This window comes from Trichophyton benhamiae (assembly GCF_000151125.1).
Source record: "Trichophyton benhamiae CBS 112371 chromosome Unknown contig01145.0, whole genome shotgun sequence".
In the NCBI taxonomy this organism is placed as follows: Eukaryota; Fungi; Ascomycota; class Eurotiomycetes; order Onygenales; family Arthrodermataceae; genus Trichophyton; species Trichophyton benhamiae.
In genome coordinates this window covers 1,089,662-1,103,304 of record NW_003315111.1, presented here as the reverse complement: position 1 = coordinate 1,103,304, position 13,643 = coordinate 1,089,662, and the positions used below count along the sequence as shown (strand labels likewise).

The following is a 13,643-nucleotide window of genomic DNA, read 5'->3' as shown; positions in this document are numbered from 1 at the left end:
CTGAGAAGAAGGAGACGGTAATTGTACCTGATGTGCTGAACTGGGAAGGACATATCGCCTGTGATGCAGACAGTAGGAGTGAGATTGTTGTTCCTATCCTAGTAAATGGAGAGGTACGTATTCAACTATATTGCTCTGCATATCTTCAATTAACACCGTCCCTAGACTGTTGCAATCATCGATATAGACTGTACTGAACCCTCCGGGTTTGACGAGGTTGACAAGAAAGGACTTGAGGAACTTGCGGCCGTGTTGATGGAGAGTTGTGACTGGTGAGACATTCAACATCTTTCGGGCTGGATAATTGCATATAGTATGGCTGAATAGGCTATAACATTTGGAAAGGGAGGATATTTGAAAAACACTTCTCCACATTTCACTTATTTGAAAATTATAAAGCGGCCTGGGACAAGGGAGGGTGTTTTCTACCTTCCCACGTAAGGGTTTGGTTCCTTAAAAGTCTCATTCTATGGCACTAGATCTCCAAGTAGACAGACAACTGACAAAATTTATTACATTAAACTTGCATATCCACGAGTGAAATATACACTATCTCATATCATGAAAGTTATGGAAGCCTTGCCCGGTCTTCTATATCCTCGTCACACACCCTGTATGTATGTTTGACCTTGTACAAGGCTGAGTATACGATCATCATGGGTTGCATAACTAGCTGACCCCTCTTCGTATCCAGATATATATGGAGGTCTGAGATGTGTCCTAGGGCTTAAAATACTTAATATTTGTCTATCTGCTCAAGTTAACACCAATATAGTTATCAAGTGATGGACTCAAAGCCGTATCCTCAACCAGCTGCTGGCTTCGAGAGTCATACTCCGTTTTGGCGTACATCACCCCATAAACTGGATACTCACAGGTCCACTCCTAATTTACCATCTGAGTGTGAACTCTTGATCATTGGTGGAGGGTACTCTGGTGCTTCTGTTGCATATCATCTATTCCAGGGGAATGAGACACCACCAAACACGGTCCTGCTCGAGGCTAGACAGCTGTGCTCTGGGGCGACAGGAAGAAATGGTATGTTAATGTCTACGTATCTCCTCTTGATATAATAGTAACAATGGAAAAGCTGGCCATCTTCGACCTGAGATGTACGGCCATGCATCTAAATTCATTTCTCGCCATGGTGTGGAAGCAGCAGCTGAAATAGTCAAATACGAAATATCCCATCTCCAGATCCTAGCAGATGTGATTGAACGAGAGAAGATAGACTGTGATTTTACCTTGACCAGGTCAATAGACGTCTATTTTGATCAAGATGCGATGGACAAAGTCCTCCGTGGTGTTGAACCCTTGTTATCTGACTCCTATCAACATGGCAAGTATGCTTTTATGAAGGACGCTGTGATTCTATTTCCGACAGCAGAACAACCTATATCGGAGGATGATCTCATGAAAACTAAGGTGAAGGGAGCAAAAGGGTACGTCTCTTTCCAAGCAGGCCATATCTGGCCGTATAAGTTTATATCCGGGTTGTTGGAAATTGCTGTCTCCAAGGGATTGAATCTTCAAACAAACACTCCAGTGCTGGAAATCAGTCCCGGTCGGGATGCGGAAGGATTCTGGAAGATCACAACTGGTAATAATAGAGGGACCATACGTGCAAAGAAGATTATTCTAGCGTCGAATGCGTATACATCTGCGTTGGCTCCAGAGTACGCAAAGGCAATTATTCCCTGCAAAGGTTTATGCTGCCATATCGTGGTACCCCCTGCGGAAGATGGGAAGAAAAGACCACCACCACTAGAAAACACATATGTTACTCGTCATGGTTCCGGAGCAGGAGGGTATCTCATCCCACGCCCAGACGGGAGTATGATTGTTGGCGGAGCAAGTCACACATTTACTCCCTTGCTGGACCAATGGCATAACAATCCGGATGATGGGGCCTTGATAGATATTGCTAAGGAGTATTTTGATGGGTATATGCAACGGTCCTTCATCGGCTGGGAAGATAGCGGTGCATATTCTAAGGAAGTCTGGACTGGTGGTAAGCCATTCCCCCCGGTTTTTCCCTTCAATGGACTTGATTTGCAATTAGTTGATACTAATAGAACTGGTTGTTCAGTAATGGGGTATTCCGCAGATTCCTTGCCCCATATTGGCAAAGTACCCTCAAAAGATGGCCAGCTGATTCTTGCTGGGTTCAATGGTCATGGAATGCCAGTATGTTTCTTAGCAGGAAAGGCGGTTGCAGCGATGGCTCTGGACGACAGCGTCGCCTTTGAAGACACAGGCTTGCCTTGGGTTTATAAGACGACTATTGATCGCTTACAACCGAAGTATAATGATACTCTACAACCGTGAATGGACGTAGGAATGTAACTGAGAATTGAGTCAGCGAAGAAGAATAAAGATAAGACATAATTCGTGAGTCATAAGAGCCGTGAGATCATTAAGTGTAACCAACATCATGGTGCGTCGGTAAACCGTGTTTAGGTCATATATAGGTATCAGTTGGCCAAACAAGGCGTTTTGAGAAAAAATGCAAGAAAGAGCCGGGCCTGTGATTGAAAATCCATTCTAACAGAATCGCATGATATAAGGGAAAAAAAAAAAAATAAACGAAAAAGCCGAAGGAATAATAGTAGGTATATGGGGGTCTCCGTAATTAGATGTTTAGTAAACTCATCACTCTGTGAATAGGGCTACTACTGCCTGTATTTGGAGAATCACCGCATTCACTCTGTCCAAGGCCACTGTCGACGCCCTGTCCCATGTCGGTATTAGTATCAGTATCGATATCCCAATCATCATCTTGTTCATTATCATCGTGTTCATCATACTGTCCAGAATCGACAGTCTTATCAGCGTTGGTAGGCAAAGTATTAACTTCACTATTAGGACAGTCTTCTCTGCCATTCCAACCCTTTTGAACGGCTCCCCGTACGTTCCAGCGCAACGTGCGGCGGACACTCTGGAACCATTCTCCGCTTTGAGAGACAACTGTTGGAAATGGGAATTGGCTTGCTTCGACAGTCACATAATCACCACGTCGTAACTCTATGCGTCCTTTGCCGTCAAAAGAGCAGTACGCTGAGGAGCGAGAATGACGGGGAACGGCAATGCGAAGTAGAAGGGTATCAGAGAGTACCATAGGGCGGAAAGATAGAGTGTGAGGACAGATGGGTGTTAGTAAGATGGCTGGTATAGACGGGTGGATTAAAGATCCGCCCGCTGAGAGTGAGTATGCCGTTGAACCTGAAGAATATGCATTAGTGGTTTGATATGCTTCGCGTGTCAATGGATATACAAACCTGTTGGTGTTGAGAATATGCAGCCATCTGCCTGCACTACTGTAAGAAGTTCATCATCACCATATACCTCCAGATTAGATACATAAGGAGACGGCCCGCGATCAATGACAAGTTCGTTGACGACCTCGAACCGTTCAAATTCTTCGGCCGCAGCAGCCTTGCTTCCATTCTTCGGGTTTGACCTGTACACTGTACATGTGAATCTCATGCGAAGATTAACCCGCATGCCTACATCTCCCATTATTTGGTTGAGATGCTCTTTGTACTTGGAGAACTCAAAATTGGTTAAGAAACCCAAGCTTCCCAGGGAAAATGATAGGATTGGGGGAACAACACGCTGGAAAAGCCACGAAGTGAACAGAACCGTTCCATCGCCGCCGAGAGTGATCACCAGGTCGAACTTCTCAGGATGTGACCAGCAGAGATCCGGGGTCCAGTATTTGAGCATATGCTCATATCTCGACTCCTTCTCCAGCAACCCAGGAGCATCAAAACGTTTTGATAGTCGTAGCTTTGCATCCACATAGACGTTGACGCCTAGGTCACTGCCATATCTTGGGGTGCTTAAGAGCCATTCGGCCAATTCTCGAGTAAGGTATACAAGGCTGTTATCGCGTGCCTTGGTGACAATCATGACATTTCTAACTGCCAGCTTTATCGACCGTCGTTGCAGATGTTTTGAAACCTCTCTAACCCCAGTAGCAGTCTGCATCAATCGGGAATGTGACATCCATTCGTCGCTAACTACTTCATCCAGAACGCGTTCGATATTCACAGCATCATCAAATCGCTGGTGAAAATAGCAGGGTGATTTAATAGATAAGCGAGGTGTTGACCTCTCTGTTTCTATAGTGTTGATTTGTGAATGGGATATTGCAACAAGTCTATCGGCAAGAGAAGCGCTGTTGTCCTTTGAGATGATATCAGAAGCCTGAGTTTCGGCGATCTTATTCTTGAAAACGGCGGTCGTTGCTCGGGCGTCCGGGTTGAGAACCTCGCTCAGCGAGGCAGCTATTGAGACACTTGTTCGTGGAGCAGTATCAAGGCCATGCTGCCCCATGGGATCGTCAAGAGGTTTAGGATATATGCTTAAGCTAGTGGCTTTGTGGTTGCGCTGGCTGTAGCTCGCTGGTACGGGGATTGGCGTTGACTGCTGAGACGACGACGATGAAACTTCCGGTGGCCCTAAAGACAGGCCCATATTGCCGCTTTCATGGCTGTTTTCGTTACCAATAACATCGGCGGCTTCTATCGAGGCTGTCATGGTGATTTCCACTCCTCGGGATGCTCGGAGGTCTAGATAACTAGTTTTGGATGTGTTACCAGCTCAGCGGTTCTTAACTAACCAGCAGCCTGTGCGTGTGGTTAAGAACAAAGGGCCTAGAAGGTGTCACGGTCTCCGTTCATCTTCGGCTTTGACTGTTTGAAAGAGGGATTAGACCCTCTAAGCAGCCTTGGAGTCGGCAGCGGCCATGGAAGTCGGTAGTATATATGTATTCCTCTGCCTGCCGAACTCCATCTAACTAGCGAACCGTCTAAGCGCTTGGAGGATGCGGTCAGCCAGCATGGACAGAGGGAGGAGGAGACAGGGCTGGCTGCGGACCATGTTTGATATCTCACATCCTCGTATCAAGATCGAGCGAGTCAGCTCCCAGGCGGCCACATCAGCAGGGAAGAAGCCTCCGAAGCTGCATATCCGGGTGGAGCGATGCGATGTGACGGGCGTCGCTAGTCTTCCCTGCTGTAGTTGGCAGATATACGGTGTTTAGCCAATTCTGCATTCATCATGCTGATTGATATGTGACTGTCTGGAACTTAATAACTGTGGGATCGATACGGACAGTCCGTCTCCTCTGCTAGTTTCATATTGCCCGGCTCCTTCGGTCCTCGGTGGGTTCTGACTTGAATGCATGAACATCCCTGTAGCTAATGCACGAAGAGTAAGCATTTCTGTAGGCATTTGCTTTTTACGTATCGGCCCTTAGGGGTTCTCGTACGGGGCGTCCGGCGCTAAGAGATAGCTATATTCCGTACTCCATTTCGTGATAAAAGAGAAGGGAAGCTAAGCGAAGCAACATTCACCTGCCATGTGTTGGAGCTCTGCCGGAGTACAGCATCTGCATATATCCCAGCGACGGATCTTTGCAGTGGCCCAATCATCATGAGATACATATACTTGGACGGAGTATGCTGCAGCGCCAAGTTCACAATATATAAATAGAACTACTACTCTTCCTGGGGTAGTTGGAAAGGAATTTCGACTTGTTGTGCTAAATATATTTTGCATGTGCACATCATGGCGGCTATATTATATTGACGAGCTCATATGTCCCAATAGCAGGACCCAAAAGTCGAATGGAGGCGTTTAGGGCAGCACTTTAGTGAGAGCTTGGAAGTTGGGAGTACCAAATCCCGTTACTGGGTCCCATCCCTTAGTTGCATTCCAGCTTGCGTAGGGAACCTTCTTCGCTTTCAAGCCGCTGTATATATCGTAACCAGTGCAACCCCTGGAACCGCCATCAACAATATCTGTAAAGCCAGAGAAACCCTTGGAATATATCCATGGGTTCAAGAATCCCAGCACAGGAGAGCCCTTTGCCAGTCGGAAATCGTTAAGCTGGGCAATGATGGCAGCCATGGCAGGGGCGGATGCACTATAAATTATATTAGTATAGTCCATGAGCAAAGGTTACCAAGGGTTGTCGATATTTCCATACCTGGTGCCGGAGACTCCAGTCATCCTTCCCTTGTCATAGACAGCATAATTTGATCCCTGAGCTGCGATATCTGGGAAAGCACGGCCGTTGGGGTCAAACAATCCGCTCCACTGGTTGCCCAAAATTTTCAGGTAGTCTTTAACAGCGTTATCCTGATATTGTGGGCGGGGGAACCTGTCTGAGAAGCCACCAGAGGAGAATGAAACTGCACGCTCAGGACCGGTACCAACGGTTCCACCGATGGAGGTCACAAACGGGCAAGAAGCTGGGTAGATAGGGTTGAAGCGAGTCGCATTCTTGCCATCGTTGGTCTGGCATGAGCTTCCGGGCCCGGTATCACCACTGCTGAAGATAACAGACACACCCATAGTTCCTAGCTGAGCAAAGAGGTCGCAAGTGGCTTTGGTATAGCTGGCGGGCAAGCTCTGTTCTGTGTCTCCATAGGAAGTTGTCAATACAGATGGAAGCTGGTTCTTGGGGAGCTTTACGAGGTACCGCAGCTGTTCAAGGTATGGTTCGTTGTTGTTTGAAGCTTGGCTTGGCTGAGATAGATCGGGAATTAATGGGCCACGGCCAGCGGTGGAGTAATAGGTGACCTTTGCCTTGTGGGACAGACCGACGACATATTGCATATCAAGGTTGGCCTCAGTAGAGCTTCCAGGACCACCCTGAGTGTTCTTTCCTCCGGCAATAAGGCCTTCACTGAAATTAAATCCTTTGGCGGATGGCTCAAAGCGAGAGAGGAAGAGCTCAAGATCGCGGTATTGGGCGTACTCCTCCAAAAAGCCGGATACTCCAATACGGTTGTCATCCCTAGCCTGAGTGACACGGTCACCAAGTCCGTACAATTCTCGAAGGCAGGCAGTAGTCACTAAGGACCTGCACTGAGAAGCAGCAAATTCTTCAACGGACATGGATTCTAGATCCTTGGTCAAGGGGTTTAGGATCAAACTGTTCTGTGGCTTCTGTCGTCCAAATAAGGTAGTTGGCTGGATCATTTGGACATGAGCTGATATAGCTACAGGGACGGAATACTCCAAAGTTCGAATTTTTGAAACGGAATTTAGGTTGTCCTTGAAGACGTTGAAGCGGGTATTCATCAACGTTTCGGCAGTCTTGACATTGGTAGAGAATCTGACCCAGTCCCCTTCATCCCGAATATGTTGTGGGTTGACTCCACCATTGGTGAGCCAGTTGATGATGCTCTCACTCGTCTCTGCCCTTGGGCGTAGTAAGTCATCCAATTCCTCACGCTTCAAATGTTTGCCATATTGTGCGCGTCCAGGGGTGGAGACGTCATAGATGGTGTCGTAGAGCTTTTCTGGGTTTTCGCGCTCGATGGCAAGCCAGAAATCAATGATAGCAGCAGGGTCCGCGGCACCAACCATCTGCCATCCTTCTGGAACAAAGTCAAGATGTTCAATGACCTTGTGTGACGCCCCTGGAGTAGGCTTTGCGGCGGCAACTGATGCCAACAGGCACACAAATTTGAGAAGACGCATCGCTGCAGACACCCTGAGCTGGGGTTATGAGATGAACGGAGAGGATCTTGCAGTGAACGAAGGAGAAGAAGGGACAAAGTTCCCTGGAGAGCAGATATAGGTATTTATATACCATGATATACGGAATACGGCAACCGTATTCCTGCGGGTATCTTCCTGAAGCATTCTAAGGTACTCGCATAGAAGCGGCCGGGACATGGTCAATACTTGGTCTGGGGTATGCCTATTCATAGAAGATGCAGCATGAACGTATTTATACATATATGCATCTTGAGCAATGCTCGCAAGGTAGCGTCCGCCGGATAGTTAAGCAAGTATCAGTCGGCCAGAACATAGCAAAAGGTCAGGCTCCAGCTAAACCTGGGGTGAATCTTCTGTGGAGAGAGATCTTTTATACACGAAAAAGAGCGATAGCCATGTCTCGGCTGTTCACCCAGAGGCAAGAAACATTCAACATGGATGTTTTCCTACCAAGCAATGAGGGGAAAGCTTGTATCTCTTGCCGTCTCTAATCCTTGCTAAGCCTGTTTTAATCTGTTAGAGTTGACAGGATGTTACATCTGCGCATGAAAGAGAGCGTCATATACTCGGTATAAACTCACAAAACATCTCCCTCCGCCGACTTGCAGGGCATAAATATGCGACGGGGTACCCCGCGCGCGGCCATCGAAGGATCTGCATGGAGAGAGTAGGATACCCCTGAAAATCAACGGAGGATCTTGCCTGAACAAAGCGATGCTCGCTAATGCAATGCCTTCCCACTTCCATAATAATCCCGCGACTCCAATGCCATTTATCCATGACCTGAGAGACATACTCCGTACATCATCAGGCCTGGGTCTTTTCTTTTCTTTTTATGATTTCTTTCGGGGGATCAAGTCTTCATATTTCCGGGCTTATAGCACCCGCGAGCCTCTCCTCTTTGCCACAGATGGGATGGAATCCTTCTTCTTACCAAACCCGAACAGTTGGCGTAGCTATTGTGATAGTCGGTGAAAGCTAGTGGCGTTTCATATAATGAATGTCCTGTAGCCGCTTCTTATTCCCTGTTGAAGAATGCCGAGGAGGATAAACTACATACTTTGCTGCTTGCTGTTCGATTGTTGACCTGTCCGCTTCATGAGAGTGGAAAAAAAAAAAAAAAAAAAAAAAAAAAAAAACAAAAAAACAAAGAACCTGCTTATTATCCTTTATTGAGATAATAATACTAACAGTAATCCTTCGTAGCTCTAAGGACTACCCCGTTTGCTGCGCCGGTATAGCGAATATATCCCATAGTATTTGTTGTGGGTAACAATTGCGTGATGTTGCTCAAGGTAGAAATCCTCACTTTTCAAGATAAAGAAATGAAATAGCCCTTTGTTCAAATAATCCAGCTCTTCCGGGGGCCTTGATCCTCGCATTACACATCATTCACGAAAGCACTATTCGGTGCTGCCAGTTTTATTTTCGGGGCTGAGATTAATGCCTGGGATGGAAAAGCATCACATAGATATTGATCTGGAGATGTTCCCTGTCGCTGAAGAGGAACATTTGCTTGCCTTTACTGCAAATGGAGTCAAGATCGGGATGATCAGGAGCGCTGGCTACTCAATCGAAATAAACGACGTGCCAGTAGAAAGAATGGATCGGCTTGGAGAAATCCATACCACGAGTCCAATCATGACGACACTTTCCGTCATTGGCGTCCTTGTGCTCACTGCACTTGTTGGGCTTGCGGTACAAATTGCCAACCTATACGTGTTTCGAGCCATGGTTTGCAATGCGATAAGCCGTTGAGCAGCGAAGTGAGTATCAAGAGTACTAGTTGATCCTCGCCCAGACTTGCTGACTAGAAATCATTGAGCACAAGAATCCACGTCAGGGAAATGTACCGAAACAGTTATTCCAGGCTATACGATGTGGGTCAACGAATCGATATTCTGAATGGACGACCGTCGAAACCGATATTGGCTGTGAGTTTCCGGAAGCACATCGAGCGCAGTAGTTTGGCTGATATTTCGAGCCCAGTCGCCTGCACACGCTGGCTTAGACAGATATATTGCTAGAATATGGCCTGGGGTGAAGGAGAGTTGAGTGGGTGCTGTTTATGCACCACGTTAGTAGAAAGTAAATAAAATCAATCTCTTATTCAAGATCCATACGACACAGTATATCGGGGGCCAACAGAATCATTCGTATTGTTACTGCCTTGCTATAGTATCGATCCATTGTAGCAACCCAGGCAATGTTTTGAATCCATCGATACATCTTGGACAGGCATTTAAGTCGGGTGAACGTTTGAGCTTTGGTCATAGCACGCCGTGGAGCTATCAAACACCTGCCTACATGAGGAGGCAGGGGGTATGCATTGAGCCCTGGAAGCAATTGCACGTTATGCAGCTATAAAGGATATCTCACGAACAGTCGATAAGGTCCCGGTTTAGCAAGACTCCAGATTAGGATATTCGGCAGTGCAACAATCATAAGAGCACTGCAATGGCATAATGATATCCGCGACCGGGGTTGCTGATGATATTGGTACAAACCCCTATCTCCTTGACCTCTCAAGCCGCTGTGAGCTTCCAAGCGAATTCCTCTCTAACCTTGTCTTCAATTGTTCCTCGGATGAAATCCTTGAGAGTATTGCCGGTCTCTCCATCCATTGCAACGTCTCCATCTCCATGGCTAGTGCTACTGGCATAACACAGCGTTGCTGCGAGGTCATGGACATCGTCCCACTGCTTTAAATTGAAACAGCCTTGGCTTTCATTTAGAAGGAGGTTTCCCTTGGAAGTAAACGCTAAAACGTGCAAGGAGGTACTAGTTTTTATCTGCTCCGTTGATGGGTTCGCGAGTAAGTCACCCGAAGGTGATATAGCGATTAGGCACGCTGTATATGTCATAGCCATCGGTATTCCGGCAGACAACAACCCGAGGAGTGCAGCATGTAGGAGCGATGGTAGTATCGAGAGGTACTAGGGGGATTGAAGCGTTAGACGTCACCACCCATTACTGTCTCAAAACGAAAAAAAAAAAAAAAAAACAAGCATTGAACAATACTTACGCTTCCACCCCGGACGTCCACTTTGCCATCTACAATGCGATTCTCGACCACAACCAGAGTAACGACCACCCCTTTGCGCGCCATATTTTTGTCCCTCATGAGGATCACTCGGCCCAATAGGCCACGCAGGATGCCTTCAACATACCGCTCTCCCGGACCACTGACACCTACGCCAGGCTTGACCAGCACCTCAAGGGTTGCTTCCTCCGGATTCTGCACATCGCGTCGACTTACTTCTCCAGGTCCGTTGACTGAGGCCAGGATCTTTTCGCCAGCTGGAGAGGTATATGATGCTGATCCATTGGCGAACCGGAGCGGTGTAAGGGAGGCCGTCGGAGTTGCCATCGACCCAGATGTTGTCCCAAGTGCAAGGGGGAGCGCAGGACGGATCTCTTTTCGCAGTCAGACGACCCAAGTCTGCAGGCTGATGCTCGCTTGCTGTTTCGCTTGTTATATTTCGTGATGATTGTCAGCTTTTTGACGGCTTTTTCTTTTTCCTCTGACTTTGACTAGACGCTTATGTAATGCCGCCAAAAAAAAAAAAAAGGTCCAGTCCAGCTTTCATAGCCGGGAAGATCTATCTGTCTCTTGTTTCTGTCTCTGATGGGAGGGTTATCAGGACCTCCTGTAAGGAGAAAGGAGCTAGCTGATGATAACTATACCATGGCACGGTATATCCAGTAAGTTATTCGGCATATGTTTAGCTCGTTGATCGTCCTTTGAATCAGATATGTAGCCGCACTTCCAGCAGGATCCCTGGCGCGTCTCTTCGACCGAAGACAGCTTCACTTCCTCAATGCGTTTCTTAACTCATCAACGTTGTACATGGCGAGCAATCTGGGGTGAAGGAGATGTCGATCATCCTCTGTCGGAGAGGGGCGGATTACGTATCCGTCCTGCCTGCATCATCGACGAGGGAATAATGTGATAAAGAGCATCGAAATTATTAACATACAGTCCCGACAAGGACAAGGAGATATCTTGAAGATAGAGAAGCGGGCCCTCACTCTCTCCGTAACACCAATCGGCAAGTGTGATGTATGCATCCGTGTGGAACAATCGTGATACAGAGTGGCTTTTTGTCGCGTTTGGAGCGTTAAAGGACCGGCATGTAAAAGACACCAATCTCAACTTGGCTTCGCATGCACCTGTTCGCATAGACACCTCGCCAAGGTCTGTAAGTCTAGTTCACGCCTGACAATCGCTTAGATATTAACTGCCTGGCAATTGCGGAAGCGTAAAAAAAGCAGAGAAGGGCGTCATCACCAATCTCTCTCTTACACGTGAGAACTGTGCGTTGTGCATCAAACAAACGCTCCCCAGATATCGGCATATTGCATCCACAGTATCCTGCCGGTTTCAGGACGACCGACGCAGGTCTCCCTAGCCCAAGAGGGAAAGATGTCGAATGGGACCTCCATGGGGCCGACCCAAACCTCATCAGGGTTCTTCTCCGCTCAAAACAAGGCAAACGGATGCGGGAACCAGCCCTACACCTGAAAGCCGTACAACCATTTCCCCCTTCGTCGCACGCCGGTTGTACCATGTACTTCTGCCCGGGAATCTCTTCATTGTACTCTGTATGGATGTGCAGCTCATGGAATCGACACTGACATGGTTCCGGGCCCTCCCCCTCCCTTCCTCCCCCCTCCATAGCCAGACAGCTCCGAGCCAAGGGTGATTACCGAGGCGAACTCGGACGTAGTTATCGAACGACCTTTCTTGTCATCATATTATTTCCCTTCTCCCAACCGAGATGGCATTTCGCCAAGTTGTTAGCGGCCTCACTGGCCTCCACCTCCGCCCATTGCTGGAACGAGGCATGACGATGTCCTAGAACACGTTCTTCGTGTGGGATGCGATGGCGGATCCACCAGCAAGCCCCGCATGGGCTGTTGAGCCTGTGAGGGCCCGGGACGGCGGGCAGGGAAATCGCCGTGATGATGGGCGATTCTGGCTTTCTGGCTTCTCGCTGCTTGATCGCCCTATTGTCCCCACTGGCACCAGGATCTCCGTCCAATCTGACGGCACCCTCAGATTTCCACCGTGTTTCCATTCCGTATCTGTCGATAGCTTGAACGGCGTTGGCGAATCGCAGCAGGCATAGCCACCGAGCAAACAGGGAGATTGGGTCTAGCGTAGCCTGAGTAAGCTGTCATAATTGTGTGCTTGCCTTCGTTCTTTTCCAACGGAAAACTGAAAAAGCAAAAGAAAAGAATGGAGGCATGCATGGGGGAGACGGAGACCTGTGAGATATGAAGTAATATAAGACTAATAATAGTTGAGGAGTTAGTTAGTGAATGTGGTGCTGGCCGTCCCTTGACCTTGACGTTGATATAAAGTCGCCCTCCCGCTTTCCGCCTGCTTGGCTCTTCCACCTCGTTTCTTCTTCTATTTACTACAACCTCACCTGTTCAACTCTCAGACAACTAACTACGCATAACGACACCACGACGGTTCTGATACGACTAGCTAGCTGACGAAAGGGAGAGATAGCTGTGCTCATCGACCTCCGGCCCCGGTTTCGACTGCCACAATCGCTTTCTTCAGGGTCCAGAGAACCGCTCGAGAGGACAGAACACCAGTATCTGTCCTTGTAGACCCCCCTTCTCTATTGAATGGGCACGGAGATTTCTCAGCCGGATGTCGAGGAACCGACGGAACCTCCTATATGTCCTTCTATCCATGAAGAATCCAATAAACACCAACCCAGCCCTACCTTAGACCCTGAGGTCCAGGTAGACCATTGTCCTGCCAACTACCAGGACTGGCACGCCTACTATCAGCATGCCCATACTATCTCCATTGCAGATACTGCTCGGATTTTACGAGTTGATCTACAGTACGGAAACTTCATACCTTGTGTTGAATTAAAATTCAAACACTCTCTTTGAGCCTCCCCTTTTTGCCCTGGGCTAAAAAATCTCCTCTTCCAACTGGCTAACATTTCCTCTCCCTCGCCAGACATGGGCTTAGTAGTACCGAAGCGTCATCTCGCCTTGAGCGGGATGGACCTAACAAGATTAAGAGTGCGGAGGGGATATCCATGTGGAAAATTCTGCTAAGGCAGGTGTCAAATAGTTTGACTTTAGTATGTTTG

At 47.8% G+C, this 13,643-nt stretch overlaps 4 protein-coding genes across 4 annotated transcripts; 1 reads left to right on the top strand and 3 right to left on the bottom strand.

Annotated features, from left to right (window-relative positions):
- Nucleotides 1-785: 785 nt before the first annotated feature.
- Nucleotides 786-2,328, top strand: ARB_05767 (FAD dependent oxidoreductase superfamily protein; the record flags this gene model as incomplete). The annotated part of the gene is made up of 2 exons (XM_003016322.1): nucleotides 786-1,038; nucleotides 1,091-2,328. 2 exons carry the CDS (start codon nucleotides 786-788, stop codon nucleotides 2,326-2,328), a joined length of 1,491 nt encoding a protein of 496 aa, XP_003016368.1.
- A 304-nt stretch (nucleotides 2,329-2,632) lies between these two features.
- On the bottom strand, nucleotides 2,633-4,542 carry ARB_05766 (uncharacterized protein; the record flags this gene model as incomplete). Its single annotated transcript, XM_003016321.1, has 2 exons — nucleotides 2,633-3,165; nucleotides 3,279-4,542. 2 exons carry the CDS (start codon nucleotides 4,540-4,542, stop codon nucleotides 2,633-2,635), a joined length of 1,797 nt encoding a protein of 598 aa, XP_003016367.1.
- A 1,101-nt stretch (nucleotides 4,543-5,643) lies between these two features.
- Nucleotides 5,644-7,497, bottom strand: ARB_05765 (tripeptidyl-peptidase (TppA), putative; the record flags this gene model as incomplete). The annotated part of the gene is made up of 2 exons (XM_003016320.1): nucleotides 5,644-5,932; nucleotides 5,996-7,497. The coding sequence occupies 2 exons, from the start codon at nucleotides 7,495-7,497 to the stop codon at nucleotides 5,644-5,646; spliced, it is 1,791 nt and encodes a 596-aa protein (XP_003016366.1).
- A 2,546-nt stretch (nucleotides 7,498-10,043) lies between these two features.
- Nucleotides 10,044-10,888, bottom strand: ARB_05764 (uncharacterized protein; the record flags this gene model as incomplete). Its single annotated transcript, XM_003016319.1, has 2 exons — nucleotides 10,044-10,454; nucleotides 10,544-10,888. 2 exons carry the CDS (start codon nucleotides 10,886-10,888, stop codon nucleotides 10,044-10,046), a joined length of 756 nt encoding a protein of 251 aa, XP_003016365.1.
- Between the last annotated feature and the right edge of the window lie 2,755 nt (nucleotides 10,889-13,643).